Source organism: Enhydra lutris, unplaced genomic scaffold (genome assembly GCF_002288905.1).
Source record: "Enhydra lutris kenyoni isolate GAN:26980312 unplaced genomic scaffold, ASM228890v2 scaffoldscaffold16, whole genome shotgun sequence".
In the NCBI taxonomy this organism is placed as follows: domain Eukaryota; kingdom Metazoa; phylum Chordata; class Mammalia; order Carnivora; family Mustelidae; genus Enhydra; species Enhydra lutris.
Window position 1 is genome coordinate 19,919,541 of NW_019154100.1, and position 26,659 is coordinate 19,946,199.

Below are 26,659 nucleotides of genomic sequence, written 5' to 3' on the forward strand. Positions count from 1 at the left end.
AAAAGCTCTCCATTTTTCACCATTGAATATGGTGTTAGTTGTGGGTTTGTCATATATGACCTTTATTATGTTGCAGTATGTTCCCTCTAACCTACTCTTTTGAGAGTTTTTATCATGAATAAATATCCTATTTTGTCACATGCTTTTTCTGCATCTCTTGAGATGATCATAAGACTTTTATCCTTTCTCTTTTTAATTTGAGATATCACATTGATTGGTTTGCAAATATTGAACCACGCTTGCATCCCTGGAATAAATCCTACTTGATTGTTGTGATTTTTTTAAATTGTTATTTAGTCAGTTTCTTCATATTTTATTGAGGATTTTTACATCCGTTGCTCATCAGAGATATTGGCTTATAGTTTTCTTTTTTTGTAGTGACTTTGTTTAGTTTTTATATCTGGATAATATAGGCCCCATAGAATGAATTTGGAAGTTTTTCTTCCTGTTCCATTTTTTGGAATAGTTTGAGAAGAAAAGGTATTCATTCTTATTTAAATGTTTTGTAGAATTCATCTGTGAGGCATCTGATCCTGAACTTTCGTTTGTTGGGAAGTTTTTGATTACTGATTCATTGTCATTACTAGTAATTCATCTGCTAAGACCCTTTTTTTTTTTTTTATGGGGAGAGGACCTGAAATGTATTTTCTAAGAGTGTTACTTTGTGTCTAATTGGGGATTTTGTGTGTATCTTTCTCTAATTGATGTGGAATTCAGTTCTGCCAGAGTCAGAAAAAATAGGCTCTGTGTGACTTGAATCATTTTATACTTACTGAGATTTATAATATTGTGATTCTCTTTATCTCCTCCTACCCCTAGTATTATTTTATCAGATATTTTACTTTTACAAATAATATAGATCTCCATAACAAATTACCATTTCTATTGCTTCAGTAGTTGAAAAATTTTTAAAGTGTATGTTTCTGTGTGTGTGTGTCTCAGAGAGAATCAGTTGGGTATACACACATAATATAAAGATAATTTGTAAAATATCTTTTATATTTGCTTGCTTATTTAATCTTTCTGGTGCTCTGTATTCATGTGGGCAGATGCAGACTTCCATCTGGTATCATTTCCTTTCAGTCTAAAGAATTTCCTTCAACATTCCTTGTATTGCAATTGTACTGACAACAGATTCATCTTCTGTTTATAAGAAAGTATTTTTCTTTTCCTTTAATCCTTGATTGATATTTTCATTTGATATAAAATTTTATGTTAATTATTTTACACTTTAAAGATATCCTTCCAGTTTTGTTTTTTCCTTTTTTTTAATTGATGATGAAAAATCAGCTCTCACTTTGATAATTAACCTGTTTAATGACTTAATGCATCTTTTTTTTCCCTCTCTGGCTTCAAGACTTTTTATTTTTCTCTTTTTTAGTAGTTTTGTGATTAGGTATGGTTTTCTCTGTTTTTATCTTGCTTGAATTCATTGAGTGTATTATGTCAGTAGCTTGCTGTTTTTGATAAAATTTGGAGAGCTTTTAGGTAATATTTCTTAAAATACTTTATTTACCACATTCTCTATATCCTCTGATTATTAGAGTCCAATTATATGTTTATTTATCATTTCACACTGTCCCACTGGTCTTAGAGTGTGTGCTGATCTTGTTTAGTCTTTTTTTCCTTTCTTTACACCTATTTGGATAATTTCTCTTGACCTGTTTTCAAGTTTATTGTTTCTGTCTTCTCTTGTGTCCAAGCTGCCATTAATCCCATTAAAATAATTTTTCATTTCACACAGTTTATTATTCACTTTTAAGATTTCCTTTTTGTACTCTTTTACAGCTTCTAGATCTCTTTTGAAATTCTCCCCTTCACCATTGTATTTCTCTCCATGATCTTTTCCTGTAGATTCTTTAACCTATTATAATTATTTTAAACTCTTTATTTGAAAATTCTAATATCTGAGTCCCTTGTGGATATATTCTATTACCTAATTTTTTACTTGATTAAGAGTTTTAATATTGCTTCTTTGCATGTCTTGTGATATTTGATTATATACTAGACATTGTGTTTTAAAAATCAGTGGAGACTAGAAAGGGCTTGTTTTCTGTAGGATTTAATTCTTTTAAAATCTTTGTGTCCAAAGCTCTTCAGTGATTTAAAGAAGAGTATGTTTTATGGGACACCTGGGTGGCTCAGTTGGTTAAGCATCTGACTCCTAATGTCGTCTCAGGTCATGATCTTACAGTCCTGAGATCAAGACCCACATTGGGCTCAGGGCTGGGTGTGGAGCCTGCTCTCCCTCCCCTTCTCCCTTTGCCCGTCTCCCTGCCATTTGTGCTCTCTCTCTTAGAAAGAAAGAACTTTTTTGTTTGTTTGTTCAGTGATTTATTATTACTTTTGCAGGCCATCCTTTTGTACATCCTTCTTCCTTCTAATTAGGTCTGGCTCTCCAAAACAAATGTATTTTTGAGAGTACATTGAAATTCTCTCCTGGTACAAATTTTATCTCTCATTCTCATAAGGCATATATGTCAGTAATTAGAACAGGTCCCATTAATTTACTTCTCTAGTTGATCCTTCAACTTTAAATGAAGGAAATTACAAACATGTTAACAATATATTCTCAGCACATCCTCTTTGAATGGATATGTAAACATCAAAAACAGGGAGAAACCTTGGCAGTTACATGTTTACTTTTATGGGAAATGACCTTGTTCTTGACCTTCTCATTGCCTTTCACACCCAAGTGCTTCAACTTTTCTGAAAACTTTTAAATTAGTCAACTTATGGACTGATTTACAGCTTTGAAAAATGACATGCAAATACTTAAACCCTTAGAGTAAGTAAAAGGTAAGCCTACTGTTTACTCAGATTGTTTACTTAGGAGTTAAGACTTGTTGCCTCGTTGGACTGCCTGTGGTGTTCCCACTGCACAATCTGCTTCTTTCTAGGTTTTTATTTTACCCATCTGCTTTTCTGATGGCTAATATTTCAATTTCTAGTTTGTTGTTTTAACTGCCTGCTCCATGGTAATTGAATCTGCCTATTTCCAGCCTTTCCATCTGTTTCTTGGCTTTGGACTGTCCAGATTTCATTACTTGTATGTGGTTTAGCTCATACTGACTAAAAATTGCTGCATCTGCCCTCAGACTCTAACTATCTACATCTTTCTCCCCTCTAAACCTTCCTGAGCTTTTCTTAGTCCCTGACACCTATTTACTCTTTCAGCCAAAGTCCTAAAGTTATTTTAAAAATAACTTAGATGGGAAAGACTGCTTCCTGAAATAAATTCTAGGCTATTGTGCATTTACTTAAAACATTTTATACTGTGATATTTCACTTCAATATTTAAAATAGAGCACTAATAACATAAAATGAGAAAAAAAATCTTCCAACTAATTTTTTTTTATCTGATAGTATTAAATTTGATACCTGCCAGTTTATGCATAATACAGATGTTCACTGTCCTCCTGTTTTCAGTCTCTGCAAAAGACATTGTTTTGCTTTTTGATACCAGTGTCCAAATCACATGTATTATACACATTTAGAGAACATAAGTATCTTACACCTTTGTAATTTTATATGGTAATAAATTTCATATTCATACATAAAACTTGTAAAATGAAGTTTGGTCATTTGATTAGGTGTTTTTTCCAGACAATGCTGTTATGTACATAATGCTACATAATTTAATTTCTTTGCTTGAAATTCTTCCCTTTTTTTAAGATTTTATTTATTTATTTGAGAGACCTAGCATGAGAGCATGAGCAGGGGGGAGAGGGAGAAGCAGGTTCCCCGCTGAGCAGGGAACCTGACGTGGGACTCCATCCTAGGTTCCTGGGATCATGACCTGAGCCAAAGTCAGACCATTAACCAACAAGCCACCCAGGAGCCCCTTTGGTTGAAATTCTTATTCAATTGTCTACTTTTGATTGAAATGACAAATTTAATTGCTGGTATCTGTACTAGTTATAGTATATGATCATGGAGAATTAGAATTTAATGAAAGAAGAAAATTTACAATTAGAGTTAGAATAATATGACCAGATTTTAAAATAATCTACCTAAAAACCCAGACATTTAGGTACTAGTTACAAAATGTACATTGCTACTCTTAAAATTTTTGAAATTCCATGTATTTAACTGAATAAATATATGTATGTACCAAAAGGTACCAAGAATATTAGAACCACCATTGATTGAATGAAAATCTACTGTAGTAAGATGTAAGTAAAGTATAATGACAGAAGTTCCCCCCAGTCATCTCTTCTCAGGTCTGTTCATTACTATTATCTTATTATTTTATATTATTATAATATCCTATATTATATAGTATATATATTATATATAATATATTACATTATATATTATATAATATTATTATAATATCCTATAATGATTACTATTATTATAATGTCATATATTATGCTATTATCTTCACAGAAGGCTATGATCATCTGTCTTAAAAAATGTTTTTTTTTCTGGTTCTTAAAAACAAAACTAAACCAAAAACTCTTTTGCCCTAATTCCTTTTTCTCAACAGTTTTTCATACTGCGATTCTGTTTACATAATGAAAAGTACCTGATTTTTTTGGTCAGTTTGGTCCAAAAACTAGTCATGTTTCAAAAAGTTCAGGGAATTGAATTGTTGGACCTTGTGTCAGCAGAAACCACTGATTGAAAAACTAAACAAATAGCTTTTAGGTGGGTTATTATTGCCTTACCAAGCCTCTCTTGATGATCCCCCCAACCTCCCAACAGAAACTACTTCATAGTGGATCCATTGTTACTATTTTTGTACCAGGCACAACTTAAATTATGTGTAATATAAGCACCATCAAATACCTTGTCTCTTTTCTACCAGGAGACTGGTTTTTCATGACTGAGTTTATTCCTATCTGTAGCTACTCTTTGCCAGGATGAAGGCTGTAGGCATTATGGGCCACAGATGCCAGGCTTCCTAAGAACTGTTTTCCAGTTCTGTCATCAAGCTTCTTCCTTCTGGATTCTTCAGGGAGCAGGGCTGGCAGCTGCACATATGCTTTGGGGTCCACCGTTCAGTTAAACTGCTAATGCTGGGCTCCTGTTTTTCTGGCTCCCTTGAGCTCACTCAAAGAAACAAAATGGTATTCCCATATGTCCCTTATTGTTTTCTTGGCAAATCTCCCTACCTCCTTTAACCTCCCAGATTCTAGTATGTGAGAGACAAACTTTCTTTGTGAAATTTCCTTTCCTCAGAGTCTGTAGATTAATAGCATTGATTCTAAAGCAAACTGTCTTTTTAGAAAGTCCTTTTTAAAGTTGAAGTTAACTGGTTTTGAGGACTATATTGGCATATTTCAAAATATTATGCATACCAGTGAATTGCTGTAAAAGGCAACCAGAAGACTGACCTTGATTTACTAATTTCAATGTCAAATTTTATAAGTGGTTTAGATATAATTAGGAGATACCTCTTGACTTAGTGTTTAAGTATTCTGCAATATAGTATTTTATCCTATTCTGTTCCTTCCCTTCAGAAAGAATCACAAAACTAGATTTAATATTTTATATGTAGAATTAACAGTTGTTATACTGTGCTTCTCAAAGACTTGTAAAATTGAATACAAGTAGATGAAGTCTAGCATTTGTCAGTAGTAGGTCTTTGAGATGACATAATTTGATCCTCTCTCATAAAGATAGGCATAATAGGACAAACCCAACTATTTACAGTGTTTAGAAGACTTAATGCCTTTCTTTTTATTTCTAAATAAAATTTTATTCTAAAAAAATTAAAACTGGGGAGGGGAATTTACTATTCACATTATTGTTGCCAAGCTGTAAATCATGTGGGACTATTTTTCATTACAGATGTTAGTTAGCTGAAGAGGAAGACCTCAGAATACACAAAAGGTACACAGTTACTATTCATTAGGAGCTTTTAGTGGGAGCTGGTATAAGTCATGTTGAACAAATGATAAACTGTATCATATCCAACTTAGTCAACTTGAGATTGCAGGTATTTCACATCTTCTTAGCACTCCTGTGCCTGAGCCATTCCTGAAAAGGGGCACCTGAGCCAATTGCTTCACAAGTTCCTACAAGGTAAACAGAAGTGGGGGAAGCAAGGCAGGTGGAAAGACTGTTTTTCTTTCTCTGCTCCTGAGTTGGTTTCCGATCATCTAAATCCCTAAATCCAGTATCAGGGAATAAGTGATAGGAGGGAAGGAATATTCATTCAACTTTCATGTATGATCTTCCCCTCCAAATTTTAACATCCAGTGATATCAACAAATGTGAACAATTTCCATTGAACAATTTTCAGCTTCTTTAGCTGAAAGAATGGACCCTCATACCGCTATGTTGATTGTAACCAGCACCATTTTGGATGAGGGGCAGAGCCGCAAATTCATACAAACCATCATAGGTATTTCACAAGGTGCTAGAGAATTTTGATGAACATTTTTGCCTTATTCCACTTTACTTACACCAGAGGGAAGGAAATACTTATAAATAAAGTACTTAATGTGACAAGATGAATAGTAGTATTTATATTTTAAATCCTGTTACAACAAATATTACCCCACTTCACCAGAAAAAAAGCAAAGGAAAGGAAAGGAAAAATGAGAAGGAAGAAAGAAAATAAGAAAGGAAGGAAGAGAGACAAAGGAAGGAAGGAAGAAAGCCCATACAACAACTAAAACAGGATCTAACAGACAACATAATCATAATTTTTAAGAAACAAAAACTTACTATAATAGGAAAACTTTAGGACCTTCTATCCAATGAACTCTTACAAAAGCATTATATCTTTACCATGTTTCTGACTTCTTCCCCCTGTGCAACTTAATATAAAGAATCCCAAATTTATTACTATAAATAATTTTAAAGTGTGTCAAACCAGCTAATGCATGCTTTATTTTTATTACTCTTGATCATCATATAAAAGACTTGTACACTTGGCAAGCACATTTCTTGAGATGTTAAAAAGGGCACGTAAGAGCATACGGATTTGTTGGGAGATTATGTTGTGCTAGCCTAGCATAGACATGTAAATTTCAGATTCTAGTTGCTTTCAGCACTTCTTTTTACTAGCGCCAAATAGTTTATTCACCAACATATTTAATAATTATAGTTATTATTGAATATCAAAGTAGATTAAAATATTTCTAATTATTTAAAAATGTTTGTATAAATGAATGTTTCTTAAATTCATTTTCAAAATTGATAAAGCATCAGTATGGATGCATTATGGATCTGGAGTAGCTGGGATTTTGGCTTCTCATGAAATATTTCAGGCACGTAAACCACTGCATATAAATTTCCAATTCTGCAACTATATTAGAAGCAATAATTCAACCATCACATCTTTATTTGGAAATACATGCTGTAGAGTTTTTCCATGCTGTGCTTGGTTTTGATACATAGTATTTCAGTGAGGATTGATGCATAAGTACACTTAGAAACACTTTAGTGTTAATATTTAGACATTGGGAGGTAATTACTGAGCTCTAAACTAGCAGTGCACTAAAAGAGAAATTTTAAAAACAGAATTCAGTCAGCTGGTTTGACATGCTCAATTAGTCTTTGGATAGTACGCAGTTAAATTTTATGTAAAACATTTTTCTAAGCAGGACAGATTTCTTTGATTTTTGTTCTGATAGTGTCCCAGAATAGAGTTAAAGATTAAGTAAAGATCTAATACCTGATTAAACTACTTTTAACAAAGAAACACAATCTCTTGTCAGTTTATTAATATCACAGAGAACTTTAGTACTATGTACTGCTGTTATGTTTTTATAAAGAGTAAATCAGAATTATTAAGTTGCTAACAGGACTACTGGCTATTATGTAGTTTAAGTCCAGATCATTGCTTAATGTTTTTGAACGTGTATGAATCTTTGCTTTTCTCTTTTGGATTCTGTATGTATTGGCTAATTCTATTATACAACGTGTTCTTGACTTTTATGTTACTCCTGTCAGTGGTGATTAGGCCTTTATTTTCCATGATTTCTGAAACCAAAATTACTCTACAGAGGTTGGAATTAGTAGTAATTCTTTACTATCCATTGAATACATACTTGGGGATGTTAGCAAAATGAAAATACACATTTCTCCTATCCATGAGACCATCTTAATGAATGCAACTAATAAAATGATCAGATTGTTTTACACTCCAGATTTTCAGTTCCATATGTGCCATGGCTATCTGAGCTTATGTAGAAGAATTTGAACTTCGTAGCTTATGTAGAAGAATTTTACTTTAGGTGAGGTTAAAAACAACAACAACAACAAAAAAAAACACTTTAAAGTGGTTCTAGCGATTTGTTTACTCCCAGCCCTTTACTTGCCAGTGAGGGTTTTACTATGCATATAAAGAATACATGAATTTTGACATTTTGGTAAATTTAACCAGAAAAAGAAAATTTCACGAGTTACAAAAGTAGACTATAGTCTAGAATGATTGGATTCCTTTCCCTCTCATTCAAATCCATTTTTACATATAGACAATGTCCTAGATTCCCTTTCCATGACTGTGTATGGGAAGCAAATAGTCTCCTGCATTTCCCCATATGATGACATCAGAGAACACATCCTCCTCTTGAACCAAGGGGAAACATCCATAATACTGATCTAGATAACAACAACTGCAACAAAAATATGGTTGTGAGAACACCCTGGAAACGTTGTTACTGTTAGTGATGCTAAAATACTGCCAAAGCTCTATGATTAGTAATGTTCATGACTGAAAAGAATTTAAAACTTAAAGATAAGAGATTTAAAAAATCAGATTATTAAGGCAAAAATTACATTGCCCTTAAATTGATATAAAATCACAGAAAAGTACTTTAACATTCATTTGCTTAGATTAAGTACTTTCATAACTTTGAATAAAATGTAAAGCAGGGAGTTTTTTTATGAAGTAAAGTAGAAATTCAAAATTATATGGATAGGTAGGTTTTACTACTACATTCTGAGATGCTCAAAAAATTAGATGAAGTGAAAACATCATACAAACCTCAAGGTTTGAGAAAACAATTTTTTTTCATAAAATGAAAATTATTATTATTAGCATTAAATGAGAAAATAATAAACTGAGCCTCTGAGTCCTTTATTGTATATAGGTTTTCTTATAGTTATAGAAGCTAGTAGATTATTGAGTGTTTTGGAATATACAGTAAATTGATGATTAAAAAGGCTCATTGAAAAGTATTCATTGAAGATATATATATATTCTTGAGCCAAGGGAAACACTGGTTCAAGTGGTATCCCATATAATAAACCATTATGTCAGACAATGGTACAGAAAAATACAAAACAAATTCCATTCAGAACCTACTGAGAAAGTCAGACATTTCTGTAAGTAGACATTTCATCTGAAACATTTTTCCACTATAGTTGATCAAATCAAAAGTCTCCATTAATTGTAAGGACCAGAGTATTTTATGTGTTTCTAATAGGCGAACTCCCACAAAAAGCTGGGATGCAGAAGTTGGGACCTTTGAGATAATGGAAAACTTACAGCCAAGAGCAAATCAAAGGAATCGCCAAGAGGGATAAGAGCCAGAGTAGTATCTATTCACAAATGTATTTTATCATTCTTTACTGACCACTGGCTATTTGCCAGGCACTATGTAAGTCTAGGTGGTAAAATGGTGAGCCAAGTCATAAAGGGGTGACCCCACTATGGGGAGTATAGATGTGACATTAATTATATAAGTCACAATAATTGAAAATAATAAAAACAAATAATCACACTAAGAGGTTATGTCATCATAAACTAAGAGGAGTTCTCAGAAACAAGGGTTGGCAGATCGCTAAGTACATATTATAGAGGATCTTGATGCTGACCTGCAGGGGCTCAGGGATGGTTTCTCTGCAGGAGATAATGGAGCTGAAATATGCAGATGAGGAGCTGTTATCCAGGTAAAGGGAGAGGGTATAGAAATGGAAGGAATTCCATTATGAAGTAGGAACCTGTGCAAAGGCCTGTGGCTAGGAAAACAGGCACCCTAGAGGAACCAAAAGGCCACTGTGGCTGGAGTGGAGAAAAGAAAGTGGATGGTGGTGCAAGATGAAGCTGAAGAGGTAAGCAAAGCCAGGTTTTACAGTGGCTAGTCTTAAATGCTTTTTTTTAGGTCCTAGACCATCTAGGATGGAATCCCAGCCCTCTCACTTGCTGCTATGAACCTTGAGCAAGTTCTTTAATCTTTTTGTGCTTTGATTTTGTCATTCGTGAAATGAGGATAATAATGTTATCTGCCCTCAGATGATGTTAGGATTAAATAAGTAATAAAATATTGGAGTTTATTGTTTATCACATTTGTATTTGCATTATTTTATGTATTATATAGTATATGATAGCATTATAGTATAATGCTATTATTTGTCACTTTGCCTTGTTTATTTTGTTTTTATTAAGATGAAAGGCTTTTATGTATGTTTTTTATTGTCAAGGCAACAATCCAATATAGGAAACAAATGATTACGGGGGAAAAGGAAAAATTATAGGTGAGGTGTTTTTGAATGGGTAAGAGACAGTGGGATTAAGTACACAGGGAATTAATTGCTCTTAGGATCAAGGACTGGTAGGAGTAGATGGTTAGATCTGATTATGGAAAGATGAGGAAGTTTTATTCTAATTGCTTCTATTTTTTAGTTGAAATAAGAAGCTAGGTCATCAGCAAAGGGGAAAAAATGAGCAGGGGTTAATGGAGATTTGAAGAAAGAGAAGAAAGTAGAAATAACTCTCCTAAAATAGAGAGTTAATTGTCTAAGGAATGTGGGACGATTGCTGGGCTTCTTGAATAGCCTATCTGAGGTTTGTAATCATGACTTCGGAGGAAGACCAGTTATGTTGCTTTTATATAGGCTTAGTTGCAGGAAGAGAGCAGATGTGAGTTATATTTAATTAGTTTTGTAATTTTATCAGGGGAATGTGTTAAAGGAAGAAAGGGGCAAAGTGACTAGAAGTATTTATGGGCTGGATATTTGTGCCCCCAAAATTTATAATGTTGAAGCTCTAACTCCTAATGTGACTGTATTTGAAGACCTTTGGTCTGGGAGGAGGTGATAAAGGTGACAAGAAGTCATAGGGGTATGACCCTAATCTGATAGGACTAATGCTCTTATAAAAAGGGGACGAGATACTAGAATTCTCTCATTCCCTAGCCTTGTGTGTGTACACTCAGAAGAAAGGCCATATAAGGACCCTAGGAAAAAGACAGATATTTGCAGGCTGAGAAGAGTGCTTTTAACACAAACCCAACTCTGCCAAACCTTAATCTCAACTTCGGACCTTAATCTCAGCCTCCAGAACTAGAAAAGTAAATTTTTGTTGTTGAAGTCACCCAGCCTGTGGTACTTTGTTATAGTAGCCTGAGTGCACTAATATACCAGGGGAATATATTAGGGGGAGAAAAGTACAAGATATCTGAAAGTATATGCAAGGAAGTGAATACGGTGATGGACCCTGAAGTCTAATCAGATAAGGAGGGAAGGAATATGGTGATAGGGATGAGTGATGGATAGCAAAAGTTCAATAAGGTCAATGAATTGGAAGTCTTGGTTGTAGTTGGGGCATTAACTGGAAAATAGGATAGTAAGAGAATAGGATGTTTGACATTATGGAATAGATGTCTTACTGATAATGGCAAGGTCTAGGAATATGACTAAAAGTGGAAGACAGAATCATTGAAGACAAGGAATCAGAACTGAAATATCAAGATACTGAAGGGAGTGTCTGTATGTATGGTATTGAAATCACTAAGAATAATTACTGGAGGAATAATAGAAAAGCAGAACTTCAAAAGGCAAAATACTCAAGGAGTGGATGTAGACTTCAGTAGATGGATTTGAGTGATATTTAGAATCCGATCAACAGGAATTGGTCATGAAAAAATAACTAAATAAATAAAATAAAATGAAATGGAGGAAGGTTAGGGAGAGGGAGCCATTAAGGATAACTCATGGGTCTCTGACGTGAGCCACTGGATGAATCATTGGTAAGTTAGAGAAGGCTGGGAGAAGATCAGAAGTTTGATTTTGGATATATTAAATTTGAAGTGAACTTCCAAGTGAATATTTAAGTGAAGATATTGAGTAGGTGGGCTAATAATTTTGGTCCAGTGCTCAGTGGAGGGCTTATCTTAGAAATAGAAATCTGTGAAGTATCTGATGATGAGTGGTAATTGAATCCACAAGAGTGATGGCATTGCCTCGGAAGCAAGTGTGGAAAGAAGAGAAAGAGAAGTCTAAGACTGGGTCATGAATAATTTTAATATTTGATGAGCAAGCTGAGGAGTAGGAGTATTCAAGGGAGACTGATTAGGAAGTGGAAAGAGATAAATAAACCAGTGGAGCATGAAATCACAGAAACCAAGAGGAGCATGAAATCACAGAAACCAAGAGAAGAGAGTGTTTTTATTTTTATTTTTATTTATTTATTTTTTTAGAGTGTTTTTAAAATGAAGATGTAGCCCAGAGTGTTTAAAGTTGACAAGGGGCCCCATAGTCTGAGAGCATAAAAAGATCTTTGAAATTAGTGACTTGGAGGCCATTGGTGACCTTAGTAAAAACTTCTTTAATGGACTAAGAAAGTGGAAGATAAATTAGAGATAAGTTATTGATTGAGGCAGAGGTGAGGCCAAAGGAGACAGCAAGGTAGACCACCATTTCAAGAATTTTGCTTGCTAAAGGGGAAGAAAAGTGTTGAAATTGGAGGGATCAGTGGGATTAAGGATAGAGGCACATAGTGTATTGTACATATGTATATATCTGTATTGTTTTGATATATATATTTTTTTTATTTTCAAGATGATGAAAATGAGCTTATTTAAATCTGAATGAAATATATATATAATTTGGAATTTTAATATGAATTTAGTATGTCAGTGAGAAAAACATAACGTAAATGATGGTGGAAAAGTAGGAGGGGATGGGATCCTAACTGCAGGTGGTAAAATTGATCTTAGGAGGACTAACATTTCCTCTAGTGTAACAGGAGGCAAAAGGAGTTAGACTGCTTGAGGACTCAGTCTCAGTTATCTTACTGTGTTTATCTTTTCTCTCTGGGTGTGATCTAATCCTTTCTTACAAGAAAGTATTGTGGAGGGGCTTTCAAAGCATCAGTGAGACACAAGGAGTACACCAGTTCCGTCTTTGATGAATGCAGGCTTGCATGGTGTGAGAGAGGAAGCAGCTACCACTTGAGCAAACTGTGGAAGAAGCAGCCCCCTTCAAGGCTTTGGCTGTGGAAAGGGGGGCACACTCAGAAAAGACAGGGAAAATGTAGGAGTGTTTGCCATTAATGAGAGCACAGTGGAAGCTTTGGGTGGATCATAATCATAATGACCTGGAAAAGATTTGTTATTGCAAGAAGATAATTTTCAACCCCAGATGAAGCAGTTTTAGAAGCAGTTTAGCAGAATGGTGGAGGTTACTTTGGAAAATTATAAAGTGAAAGGCACACTCCTTTCTCAAGGAATTTGGCTGTAAGAGAGAGGAGAAAAATAGAAATCAAATACTATTTGACTTTTTTCCCTCTATAAACTAGCTAATTATTTATGTGATTTTACTTCCATGTTGTTCCTTAACATGATTTCTATTCAGGTTGATTTTTTAAAATAAATTCTTTATTTTTTAAAGTTATTCTTTAAATTCCAGTTGGTATACAGTATAAAATTCGTAAATAATACTTTCTAAAATCCTTTCGTCCAAGCCATATCATACTTTTCCCTCCTGCCCAGAATATCCTTTAAAATTTTTTTCTACCTTTATGACCACAGCTCTTCCTATAAGACCAATTCAAATGTGTGTTTCAACTTTCTCTTTGTGTTACATTTTCATTATGAAATAATTAGTGTTTATTATAAAACCATTTTCAAAAATATGAAATTATAAATTTAAAATAACCATGCAATACTATCACTCAGCGATATCATAATGTGTCTGTTATTTTTTAACACTAATACTTCCAAAGTTGATTTCTTTCTGTTCTACTCAGTATTTATAATAACAAAATTTTAATGGCTGACTAATATTCCATGGTATAGATTTACCATAATTTGCTTACACATTCTCCTAGTATTAGCTAACTTACGTAATTTCCATTTTTCCTATTGTAAACAAAACATCTTTTATATAAATGCTTGCCTACAAGCATAGTAACACTTTCAGGGCAAAAATCCTTTAAGTATATTAGTAATTGAAAGGGTAAATGTTTTTTAAAGGCAAAAATCCTTTAAGTATATTAGTAATTGAAATGGTAAATGTTTTTTAAAGGCTCTAAATATATATAGAGATGGATTATTTTCCAGGAATGCTTTAATTAATTATCTTCTCCTGGGCAACATTTGTGAGTTATGAAGTACCGTTGCATTGTTAGCATAGAGTATTGAAAAAAAAATCCAATTTCCTGGGTGGAAAAGTGTTTTTTCATTAGGCTTTTCATCTTCTTTTGTTTAATTACTAATTTCGTTGAATATTTTTTCTTATAGTTATTGATCACTGGAATTTTTTCTTCTTTGTATTGTCTCTCCATGCCCTTTCCCTGTAAAACATAGTAGTTTTTTTTTAAAGCATATTTGTTTTAATTGAATTGTAAAAGATCATTAGTATTATGAATCCAATTACAGAAATTCATTACATGCTAATTATATTGCCTTGTATTATATTTATTTCATCCTGTTGCCTTCCTAGTAAGATATATTGCACCTATCATAATCTTTACTTAATAATCTATCCTCAGAATTCCTATAGCACACTAAAGTGTCACTCTTCAATCTTAAAATTTCAGTCTGTTTGGTCTTGTGTGGTTCATTAAATAGTTTCTCTCATATTAGTCTTTTATTGCCAGAAAGATAGTATCTTAAGAACTGTTATAGGAAATATGTTTATCACCATTCCCACATTTAAAATTGGTATTGTGTTATTTGACTTCTAGTTTGCTTCTGAGATTATCATTATGTATATGCTCATCAAAATGTGTAACAAATTAATCATTGTATGTTGGTTACCATAACATCCTAGAAAAATTTATTTATATTTAAAGTCCTAGGGAATAGATTCTTTTTCTTGATATTATCTTTATGCTTATAGTAAGATGTGGGAAAAAAATACCCCTGGGGTATATTAAAATTATTTCAAAAGTTTTAGGTTTCTATATTAAAGAAATATCTTTGTGTATGTTACTTGAATCTTGATCTTAGGAGGACTTGATCTTAAGAGTTAAGTGAAAGGTGGTGTGAACCATCTGATGAATGATTTTTTTTCATGTCAAGCAACCCAACTTTTCTGAGCATGCTGGCTTTATAAGGATTTATAGTTCCTTGTCTTCATGCTGGAGTTACTTCAGCTTTCCGTGATGCATTCCAACTAATCTGGGGGTTAAGGCATTCCTTGATCATGGATAGATCTGATTGCTACTCAGCCCTGGAATTCTTTATAAAATTCCAGAACATGGGCTAAAAATTGACTTAGGGAATCCAATAAAGTTGCAAGTCTTGGCAGTCATCCAAGCTAAATTTATAGACTGGAAGAAATATGGGCCTTCCATTGTTCTCTTTTTCACCTTTCTGTGTTTCTTTTGTGTGTATGTGAGTGTGTGAGTATAAATTTATCATTTTGCTGACAATGGAGTGGAACTAACCATTAAGAGAATCCAGCTAAAGAATTTTCACTTTGGATCTTCCCTGGTCTTTCCAAATTTTAACCCAAACCTGCACCAAAGTGAATTTCTTCTTCCTCTGTAGGATGTTGTTTTCATAAAATAAGAAGTTGTTCTTGAGAATGAATCATGCTAGTATAACAGCTGATATATATATTTGCCAGCTAGGTACAACTCCTGAATCCCTGTTCTTCCCCCTTGCTCTGTAGGAGCCTTCTTTTTGAGACATGATCTGATAAAATGTTATCATATATATTGTTTCTGTTCATTCTCAAAAAAGGCAGTGGGGTCAAGAAAAGAAGCTCTGAAGGCCTCTTAGAGACTTGAATTTTTTTGTGCACACCTGATGCTCTGTAGTACATGGAGATCCAGGCAATCCTCCCATATCTGAGCATTGAAAACCTGTCTTATTTTTACAGAATGGGTTTGCTGTTGTAAGGCCCCCAGGCCATCATGCTGAAGAATCCACAGCCATGTAAGTACCAGGGACTGTTGCCCATCTCTAAGCACCACGGTTCCTGGCGGTCACCTGCCCTGTGCATGTCTCTGAAGCCTCTAATTGTTAGCAGATGGACTGAAAAATCTTGCAAGGTACTCCCAGAAGCAGATTTATGGCTTCAGAGATCATATAGCATTTTAAAAAATGCTCTGAACATTATTTATAATGGTTTTCCTGGCTGATTTGCTTTCTTATTTCTCTGTTCTTCTCTATTCCACAGGGGGTTCTGCTTTTTTAATTCAGTTGCAATTACCGCCAAATACTTGAGAGACCAACTAAATATAAGCAAGATATTGATTGTAGATCTGGTATGTATTCCTGGCCAGAGCTGCATTTTCAGTGACTCTAGATAAAAGGGAGTGTATTTGTATTTCTCTGTTAGGTTGTCCTGCTTTTAGCACTTGCAAACAACTGACGGGTGTGTTTCCTTTGAATGTGGAAACTCATTAAATTCAAGATTGCAGTTCTGAAACCATAAACATTCACGTTTCACTTTCATGGTGTTAACTGCAATTTAATGAGAAGAAGGCGCAGATCAGGGCAACTTTTATGATCCTTAAATGAATTGATACTTCCACAGTTAAAATAACCCAACAGAACCTGAATTTACTTTTCCCTACAGAATATAGACTTTTAATAGTCAGATGTGCTGGAAAGAATGCTGTTGCTTTGGTAACCAATTGGCCATTTCCCCCGGTTAGCAATCATGTTGCTTGTTGTGCAACAGTGGTATTATTAAAACAAGTCAGCATGTCATTCTTTCTGAAAAGATCTGAGATCATGTATGCCAGTTTGGGATGACTCCCGGCAGGAACCCTGAGTGATTAAAAGTCAGAGGCATTAGATTAGTCTTGCATTTTAACATGATGCATTCTTACACAATAGAGTTATAATTTGCTTAACAAATGGTTTGTTTAAATGCAGATGACACTTGGCATGTTGTCTATAGTATATTCATGAATAATGAGCTGGAGATCTGCCCCATACAAAAAGGCCAACCAAGGAAAGGGTGAAAGAGAGCTGACTGGTGATTTATGAGCCCCGTTTTCAGTTTGCCTCTAGTTCACGAGGAGGTGTAATAGGTTGTCTGACAAAGCATAGACAGGAAATGAACCCTGGCATCCAAAGAGAACCTGCTACATCTGCACTTAATTAATTTTTGCAGGTGATAAAAGATTTAAAGGCAAAATATGTTAAAAGTTTTTTTGAAGTACAAGGCTTAATAGTCTAAATCTTGTTCATATCTGCACTCATAATTAAATCTTATTGGGAAGTCGTGGCCTCACCATCCAGCCCTCTGATTCAGTTAAGCAAGTAAACTAAAGGGTTTTAGAAAGTCTGAACAAAGCCATGTGAAGAAATACTTAGTTGAGTTGAAAAGAAGATAAAAGGAATGAAAGACTGATAACCATTTCTAATGCTTGGTAGGAATGGATGTTTTCCACATACTGTAGTGTCGCTACCCACAAGCACTTTGGTGCTAAGAACTTTCCATGTATTTTCCAAATATGGCTGAGTTTCACTCTAGGTCATAGTTCACCATTAAAAAAAATGTGTTGAAGGCCTAGATATACTACAAAAGCAAGGTCTTTAAAGGTCTTAAAATTTTATAAAAATGAGAACATCAGTACCTCTATTCCCATGTACATACAAAATGACATTTTCATTAATTGGTATTTATAGATTTGTATGATTCTAACATAGTAAATTTAAAAAGTAATTTAGTACAGTCCTAGTACTATAACTTCTGCTAGAAACATAAGCCAAGAACTTAGAGAAAGGATAGCAGATGAAGACCAAGGATAGTGGAGAAATTTTTCTAAGCTTTCTAAATTTGTCAGAATTATGCAGGAAGGAGATTGGTAAACTGTCCTATCCTTAGAAATCTTTTAGTATTACTTTCTAAGAAATCTACTCTGCTATCATTTTATGGTTCTATGGAGATAATAATTGTTAAGAGTCTCTTTGAAAGCACATTTGTGGTAACCAAACTCTAAAGTAATGAATTATACAATAGACAGGAGCTAAAATGGCTTGCTTGTGATAGATTTGTCTGTAAAATTGTTTTTTTATATTTAATATATATCTATATTAAATATGTAATGTTTATATTCTTATATATTAATACAAGACTGCTCTAGATAATTCTATATGAATTATAAAATAAGTTGGTTGGAAGCTCCAAGGAGTGTCCTGTAAGCTTACCGGCCTTTGATTGTAAATTTGCTCTGTTATCCAATCATTAAGGATACTGATTTCCCGGCAGGCTGTAGTAGAGGAAAAGTTTTTGTTTCAAATCCTCTAAATATATGAAGTTCCGTCCAAAGGGTTGCCTCTGAGATCACCACCAGCCCGCATATTCTTACTTTCAGGGTCTTCCAAATTCTGCAGCTGCAGGGATACTTTGAGGAAATTCCCTTGTTTCTTCCAGCTGCCGAGAAGGAAGTTTTAAAATGCCACGTGGCGCAGAAACATCCGTTCTCCCTGGCTGACAGGTCTATTCTGCAAGTTAGCAAAGGAGAAGTGAAGGTTCTTCAGTGGCAAAAGAATTTAATTCCTGCATATCCAAAGTCACTAACTTTAGCTGATCAGTATGAATTGGCTCCACAGATTCTTGGGCCAAGAGAGGGCAAAGCTACTCCATTGTCCAACAACTAGTTTCAGCATTTTTACATGCCTAGTAAATAGAGAGCCAGAGCGCTAATTCACCTCTTATTTGGAGCCACAGCCAAATTCAGGGGCACTGAATATTTTGGGCAGGAATGATTCTAGTTGATGTGTGGAGCTTATTCATTCCAGTTCTCTTTCTGGGAAGAGTCCAGAGACATTCAGATTGTTGAGGAAAGGGAGCAGGTGCACTTGCTTTTCAACTCACAAAAGACTCTTCATTGTGTTTGGGGCATGAACCATCCCCGAAAGTAGGATTTGCATGTATGAATCAGGTAGCCTTTATGCAATGTGACTTTCAGTTGAAAATAATACCGTTTAGACTTAATTTATTAAAAAGTCACATCACATGGCCTAGATTTTGGGTAAATTCATTGTTAGTTAAGCACCAAATTTAATAATTGTCAAAAGTGCCTATACTAAATAATTATAAGTGATAAAGTAGCTGGTCAAATAGATGATTTATTTAAAGCTCTTTTAACATTATAATGAGAATATATTGGCTCTAAATCCTTATAGAAAATAAATTTTCACAGTATATTTTTAACCAATAAAAATATTGAAATGATTTTTCAGCATTTCCCAGTATATTTTAGAAATAAGGTCAGTTTTGAGTCCTTTAGTGTTTCAGTTCATCTTATTACCATAGTAATTCCTCACAGTCACCAACAATTTTCTTACATTAGTTTAGTATATATTTGTTGTTATGGAGAGAAAATTCTGAGATCGTACCTGAGTAGTAAGTACTTTTTATGAATATTTTGCAGCAGAGAAAGCTGAAAAAGTATTCTCAAGGTTACACTATAAATTGTTGCCCAAAACTAAAGGCATATTTAGGTTTACCTTTATTCCTAAATATTTTGTGAATATGAACATGAAATCAAAGATTATCCAAGTATTTTCAGAATGGATTTATGTATTTTAATGAATAATGTCTATTGAACCTTTATTAGAATGTAGGCAAGATTATATTTCTTATTCAGAAGTGTATGTAATGAGTACCCAACACGTTTTTCAAAAATAAATGATTTTATATCTAAGACAATTCATCATCTTTTATTTGACCTTTTTAAATAAACCATCACAGCATCACTACAGAAATATAAGTAATCAAGGCATTATTCTGGTTTTCAAAGTGTAGACCCATTAAGGGCCAGAGCAAATTTTTCTTACAATGCTGACTAAAAATTCTATCATGTAGTAAAAATGCAGACATTCCTTCCTTGTTGTTTTTCATAGTCTCTTGTTTGTCCACCCTCTAGTTATCTAGTAGCAAACTCAAAAGACGTTGTGAGTTTGTTTCATTTTTGTTCAGATAAAGGAAAATAGTTTTGCTATTCTGCCTTCTTATATTTATTTATTTGATCATTCAGAAATCCAGGGATTAGTATATTTTCAGTAAGTTATTTTTTCCCCTGATGTGTATGCCTTGAGCCAAAACAAATTTCTGGTTGCATACCTTCCCCAATATTTTATGATTCCTTAACTGATTTTGGATATGTGTATAATGTAAGAGGAGGGGATGATTAGTGTATGTCTACACTGGATAACAAGTTCAATGCAGGCTTTCAGAATCCAATGAAGGGAGGCTTTGGTGGTATTTAGTGAGGGAGTTTTGGACTAGAGATTGAGGTGAAGACAAGTTATATAAACCTCAGTAAGGAGCAGTGATGACCGCCACTCTTACTTCACAGATTTGCTAACAGGATCAAAGAGGTAATGAATATTAAGTATAAATTAACATACGATGGCTATAAGTATAAATTAACATACGATGGCTATAAGTTTGAGTGTAAGAAATAGATTCAATTTCTATTTTATTTTATTTTGTTCAGGATATACTAGGAAACATATTATTTGAGCTTCTTAACCCTTGAGGTCCTCCAGTGAAGACATTTTTTAAAATGCTATTATTAGTTTTATTTTTCATATTAACTAACAATGAATTTACCCAGCAATTTATTTTTCGTATTTCAGCAATTCCATTATATGTCTATATCATAAAACAACAGAACCAGCAAATAACTGCAAAGAGTTAAATGATTATTATATACAAATGTCCTAAGAGTTTTTTCATTCATTTTAATGATATAGGATTTTTTTTTTTTTTTTTTAAGGGATGGGGTGGTATGGAGGTGGGGGGACAAAAAAGAAAGGAGGCGAAGGAAGAGAGCCATGATAGAATATCAAAATTAGGTAGATTGGACAAGTTTGCATGAAGCTCTGTGCCATCTTTTTGCGTGGCCCAAGTGATTTAATAGCTGATGAGCTCATGCTCCTGTGTCTTCAACTCTTGCCATCACGATTTTACCAAAATAAAGTATGAATTCCTTTTTGCATCTGGCGTCTCTTTTGAAGTAATTCTAACTGCTGAGGGATTGCTAACTGAACTGAATGCTCCAAGAAGGCCAATTTACTCAGCTGGTTGCAAAGCCTTTGACCTTAATGGTGGGACTTGGCAAATCAATGCATACATGTATGTTTAGTGTTCTGTCAAGAATTGTGAAAATGCTCTGTAAGCCATAGATCCTTCTGCAGAATACTAGTTTGTAGTTTAAACATTAGTCTTTCTTCAGAGGCCAATGAGGCTAGTTAATTAAGCCTGAGGGGTTATGAACTGTTGGCAGTTAATAAGTCATAAAATTCCTCCATAAAACAGGATGCGAGATTCCATCACTGAAGCAAAGAGTACAAAGGGCCGGTGTATAAATATCTAATTGTACCAAAGGACTGGGCTTTCTCAGTGACTGCTCATCTGGAGTCTCCAGGGCATGTTCGCTGTGGTTTCCTGATTTTTAGAAGCCAGTTTAAAAAATGAGTGCATTAAAGGGTAATTTGCCTGAAAGTTCAGGAAGTAAAGGGGGTGGTGTGGAAGCAAGCTGAACAGGAGAAAGAAGGAGGGACATAGTGAGAAGACAGAAAATGAGAAGGAGGGTGGGGTAGAAGGGGAACTAGAAATAAGAAAAGTTGTCTCCACGCAGTTAACATGACTGTATTTGTCATCTGTTTTCTTTTCCTTGTAGGATGTTCACCATGGAAATGGTACACAGCAGGCCTTTTACGCTGACCCCAGCATCCTGTATATTTCACTCCATCGCTATGATGAAGGGAACTTTTTCCCTGGCAGCGGAGCCCCAAATGAGGTTCGGTTTATTTCTTTAGAGCCCCACTTTTATTTTTATCTTTCAGGTAATTGCATTGCATGATTACCCCTAATTTTCTTGTCCTTTGCTGGTGTTTTAAATTACACGAGATTACTGAATTGTCCCATGGGACCAAGAACCAGTGCAGAACAAGTGCATAACCCAGAGCACTGGTTGTCAAGCAAGGTTGGGCTGATTTGACATGTTGTTTGATGTTTATTTCAAGAGCTCACATGTGTTTGTTTTCCTCTCTTTTTGCTTTCTTCCCTGCACCCTCCTCTACCCACTGTGTTGTGGGGCTTTCTGTTTGTTTGGTTTTTGTTTTTGTTTGGTTTTTGTTTTTGTTTTTGTTTTTTCTTCCTAGGTTGGAACAGGGCTTGGGGAAGGATACAATATAAATATTGCCTGGACAGGTGGCCTTGATCCCCCCATGGGAGATGTAGAGTACCTTGAAGCATTCAGGTTGGTACTTCTTTTTCTGAAACTAGCAAATTAGAAAAGAAATGTCCATTGAAATGACACCAAATGTAAAAGAGAAATGTAAGTTTTAAACAAGGGAAAGTGGCTAAAGGAGCCATTCCATTAAATGTTCAAAAAAACATTTTGTTTTGGGACCTGAATATAGCTCCAAAGCACATAAAGAATATGTGTAAGAAAAAAGGTACATCAAGGCCTACTTGTAGTTGTACAGGTATATTGGCCAATGGCCCAGGCATGCTACACCCTCTCTGCCAAAAAGAGAAGGGAAAAAAAATTTATTAAGTAATTCTGGAAACTTGTGCCTATTCTAGCAATATTGTCATTTAGAATGGACATTAGCGTATTAGATGCTCTGATAAGGCCTTCATTACCCACATAACTTTGTTGAACAGGCATTTCCCAAACTTCACTGGACTACAGATTTCATTTTTCACATAGCACCACTCAATATTCTTGGTTCTGCAGAGCTAGCTCACTTTTGGAATGTTAGCTTAGGCATCTCATTTCATGGTAGAGCAAGTGATTTTTCTCTTTCATAAAATATTTTACCTCTCACATTAAACATCAACTGATTAATTAGTTGTTTTCAGTTTCTGTACAAAATGCAGGGAGTAATTTAAATGTATATTTATATATATAGTGTATTTTGCTACTTGGTCCTTCTAAACAAAGAACTTTTAAAATTAAGCAAGAAATGCAACAAATCAAAAGCTTTCTTTTTGAATATTGAATTTGTTTTTAGAAAAAGGCATATTTTATTGTCTAGAGTTAAAAAAATATTTTCAGTCCTTGGAAAGGACTGTTTTACAGAGAAATATCAGATTGTGTTAATACGTACCCACTTGCAAGATTTTAGGATATTTTAACCCATTGGTAATGCATGATTTTGGGGTGTTTTGTTTAGTTGAAAGCAAAAACAAACAACTACATAAGAAACCTTAAAAACATTATTTTTAAATTTATCATTTACAAGTTCCCAAGGGGGAATATCCTATTGCCAATACATTTGAAATGTAAGGAAATAATAGGGAGATTTTTCAGTAAGTGAAGTGTGGGTGAGTTTCTGCTGTCCTATATATAATGCATACTTAAATTTCTCATTTGAGAGTCATTTTTCATTTGAAAACAGGCCTAGGAAAAATGATAGAAAATCGCTTTTTTCAAGAAAATACGTTGAAAGTAAATATATTTGGTTTGGTTTTGGGATATTAAGGAAAACTCTACACACATTCTAGATTTTTACTTTGAAAATATATATATTTATATTCAATATATACACTATAGAAAAAATAGCTGAAATAACTTTACTTAAAGACTTGTCCTTGTGTTGTCTGTAAAGATATTTTAGGTTAATTTACAATAAAACTAAAAAAAACTGCATTAAGAGACTTTCATTATTATTAAGAAATAATAATAATAAATAATAATAAATAATAAATATTATTAAGAGAGTTTCATTATTATAAATTCTGTTTACCTATATTTGCAACTTAAATGTTATTCGTATCTTAGAGGAACTCTAATGGGATAATAGACTTTAATATTATATCACATATGAATTTATTTGTTTACCAAATTAACTTGATTACTTGCATGAAACATTAAGTTCTCAATCTTCCTATAACAAATGATTATATACCACTGATCTATAATACAGAATTCTTAGTTTTTATTATCATAATACTATTTGGGGTACTATGGCTTTACTTAAAAATGAATTATGCATACCCAGCAGGGAAGGAGAATTTATATTTTGTACTACTTGTTCTCACATCACAAAGTGAATGATGGGTAAGAATGTTTACAAAGAACCCCTTTGAACACAACAATTTTATTAAATAATTAAATAAGTATTAATATTAATTATAATAAAGTATATATTAACATATAACATATTATAACATATATAACATATATTGTAACGTATTAACATATATTAAGTATATGTTATTGTTTCTTGAATGAAAATTAAGTGAATCAGGGCTCCTGAAAGTGACTTAATATCCTCAAGATTGGTACCATCCTTTTGCCTGAATGTGGACACTTTATATTAGCAAACTTTTCTATAGTTTCCAGTACAGTCACCATTTCTAAGCTTAGAGGAGGCAATATTATTTAGCTAGACTACAGAAATGTAAAACTGCATCTTTTAATGTTCATAGTTATTTAAGAACCAGATTTAAACCATAATAATTAATTTTGAACTATACTGTGTTTGCTGTTTAACTTGTATGACTAGAAGTACTTGGGAGCTTCTCATAGAGGAATCAAGAAAGTAAGTCATCCACTCAAAAAGATTCATACAACAGATTGTATTCCAGGCACAGTGATAAGCACTTGGAATTTTGAGCTGACTTGCTCTCAAGAATCATAAAAGAAGTGATACTCACTGTTCTAGAAAATGGGTATGATTAGACATAGAGAGGATAAAATGATGAACTCTTCCTGAAAGGTTTCAGGAAGTATTGTTCAGACTGTACTTTCAAGGATGAGTGGGGGTTTCCAAGGGGTAAAGGAATTGGAGTGGGGGGGTACTCATAATAGAAAGAGAGAATAGACTGTGAAAAGCATTTAGTCATGAAATGATCTTGCTCTCTTGGCTTAAGAGCATAAGGGTGGGATTGCCTGGCAGGAATAGAGATCATATTCCATAAACTTTTGTTGGCAAAGAATGGGAATATATAAATTCCTTTCTAATCTGGGGCTTTAGTGAAATATACTCCAATATAATTTTTGATGTAGTATTACCTTATAAGCATATGCTTTGTAATATCATGTAGTTACCTTGTTTACCAGTATTAAAACTGGAGATCTTTTTGGCATCTTTTGTGTGTGTATAATATGGAGATGGTGGGAAAAGTAAATGGTGCCTTTTCTTTTTTCTTAATTTTTAATTGTTTCTGGACTGGGATAAGTATCTTTGAAGGGAAAGCCTCTCTCTGTGAAGCTATAGGGGGATATAAGGAGGCTGCTTATTTTACCAGCCTACATTTGTCATGTATATTATTCTTGTTTCTATTATGTATTTTTTTCTGTAGCAAAAAGACTATTGCAGGCAAACAAAAAGTTTTCATGTTTGCTATAAGTTATCCCCCAAATTACTGCAGGATATATTTAAGATTTTTCTTGAGTTTTTAAAATGTTCAGTAATGTCAAATATCTTTTATGTGGAACTAAAAGGTATTCCAAGGCTACCATTTTAGGGGCACCTGGGTGGCTCAGGTGGTTAAGCATCTGCCTTCAGCTCAGGTCATGATCCCAGGTCCTGGGAGAGAGTCTTGCATCAGTCTCCTTGCTCAGCAGGGAGCCTGCTTCTCCCTCTCACTCTGCGTGCCTGCATGCTAACTCCTCCTGCTTGTGCTCTCTCTCTCTCTCTCTCTCTCTCTGTCAAATAAATAAAATCTAAAATAAATAAGTAAATAAATAAAGGAAGGGGGGGAGGGAGTCCTGGGGGTCTCCTTCCTTCCTGCCACCAAGCCTACCATTTTATAAAATAATTACATTTTGCTTGAGGTCTTATATTCTTACTTGCCAAGTCTTAGATTAGAAATTTTATAAACATTATAGCTAATTCTTAAGTGCTTTGTATAAGGCACAGAACTTCTAATTGTAAAGGCCACGGTGGGAACTCAGTTTATGTCTCTAAAATCTGTCACACCGCATTGCTGCTCTTTTCTACTATTCACGATTTAAAAGACCGAAGAGTGATAAAGCACAGTGAACTTTTACCAAAATGTAAGACCTTCATCCCAAGTCTAAGTCACAAATGTTTAGTACACAGCATGGCAAAAAAGGAGCTGTTCAGTAATATTGGCTGAATAAATCAAAGAATAAATGAATGAGTCAAAGAAAGAAGGAATGATACTGGTTACAGTGTCATTGGAAACCCCTGGTATTAAGTGAGCCTAGCAAAAGTCTGAAACCTAACTATCTCTTGGCCCTTCGAGAACTTTACAAGGAACTTTGAACACCCATTCATTTGCTTAAAATGTCAGACGTCTTCTCTTTATTCAATAAATATTTTGTCGAATGCCTGCTAAGCACTCTCTGTTTCAGTCACTTCAAAATATTGTTTCCAGGGGAACTTGAGTGGCTCAGTCAGTTAAGCATCTGACTCTTGATTTTGGCTCAGGTCATGATCTCAGGGTCGTGATGGAGCTCTACATCAGAGCTACATTCATGATGGGTGTGGAGCCTGCTTAAGTTTCTCTCTCTCCCTGTCTCCCTCTACTCCTCCCCCTGTTCGTGCACACTCCCTCTCTTAAAAAACCATAT

General features: G+C 34.2%; 1 protein-coding gene across 4 annotated transcripts in view; it reads left to right on the plus strand.

The window, feature by feature from the left end:
* LOC111147209 (histone deacetylase 9) overlaps positions 1-26,659 on the plus strand; it is a 926,500-nt gene that overhangs the window by 712,654 nt on the left and 187,187 nt on the right. For 2 of the 4 annotated variants that reach the window (XM_022503097.1, XM_022503098.1), the window contains exons 19-22: positions 16,015-16,070; positions 16,315-16,402; positions 21,785-21,904; positions 22,269-22,366. In XM_022503097.1, the coding sequence (XP_022358805.1) occupies positions 16,015-16,070; positions 16,315-16,402; positions 21,785-21,904; positions 22,269-22,366 (362 nt within the window). Of the gene's footprint in view, positions 1-16,014; positions 16,071-16,314; positions 16,403-21,784; positions 21,968-22,268; positions 22,367-26,659 lie in introns of those variants that run through there. The other 2 variants (XM_022503099.1, XM_022503100.1) reach the window with 2 other exon arrangements.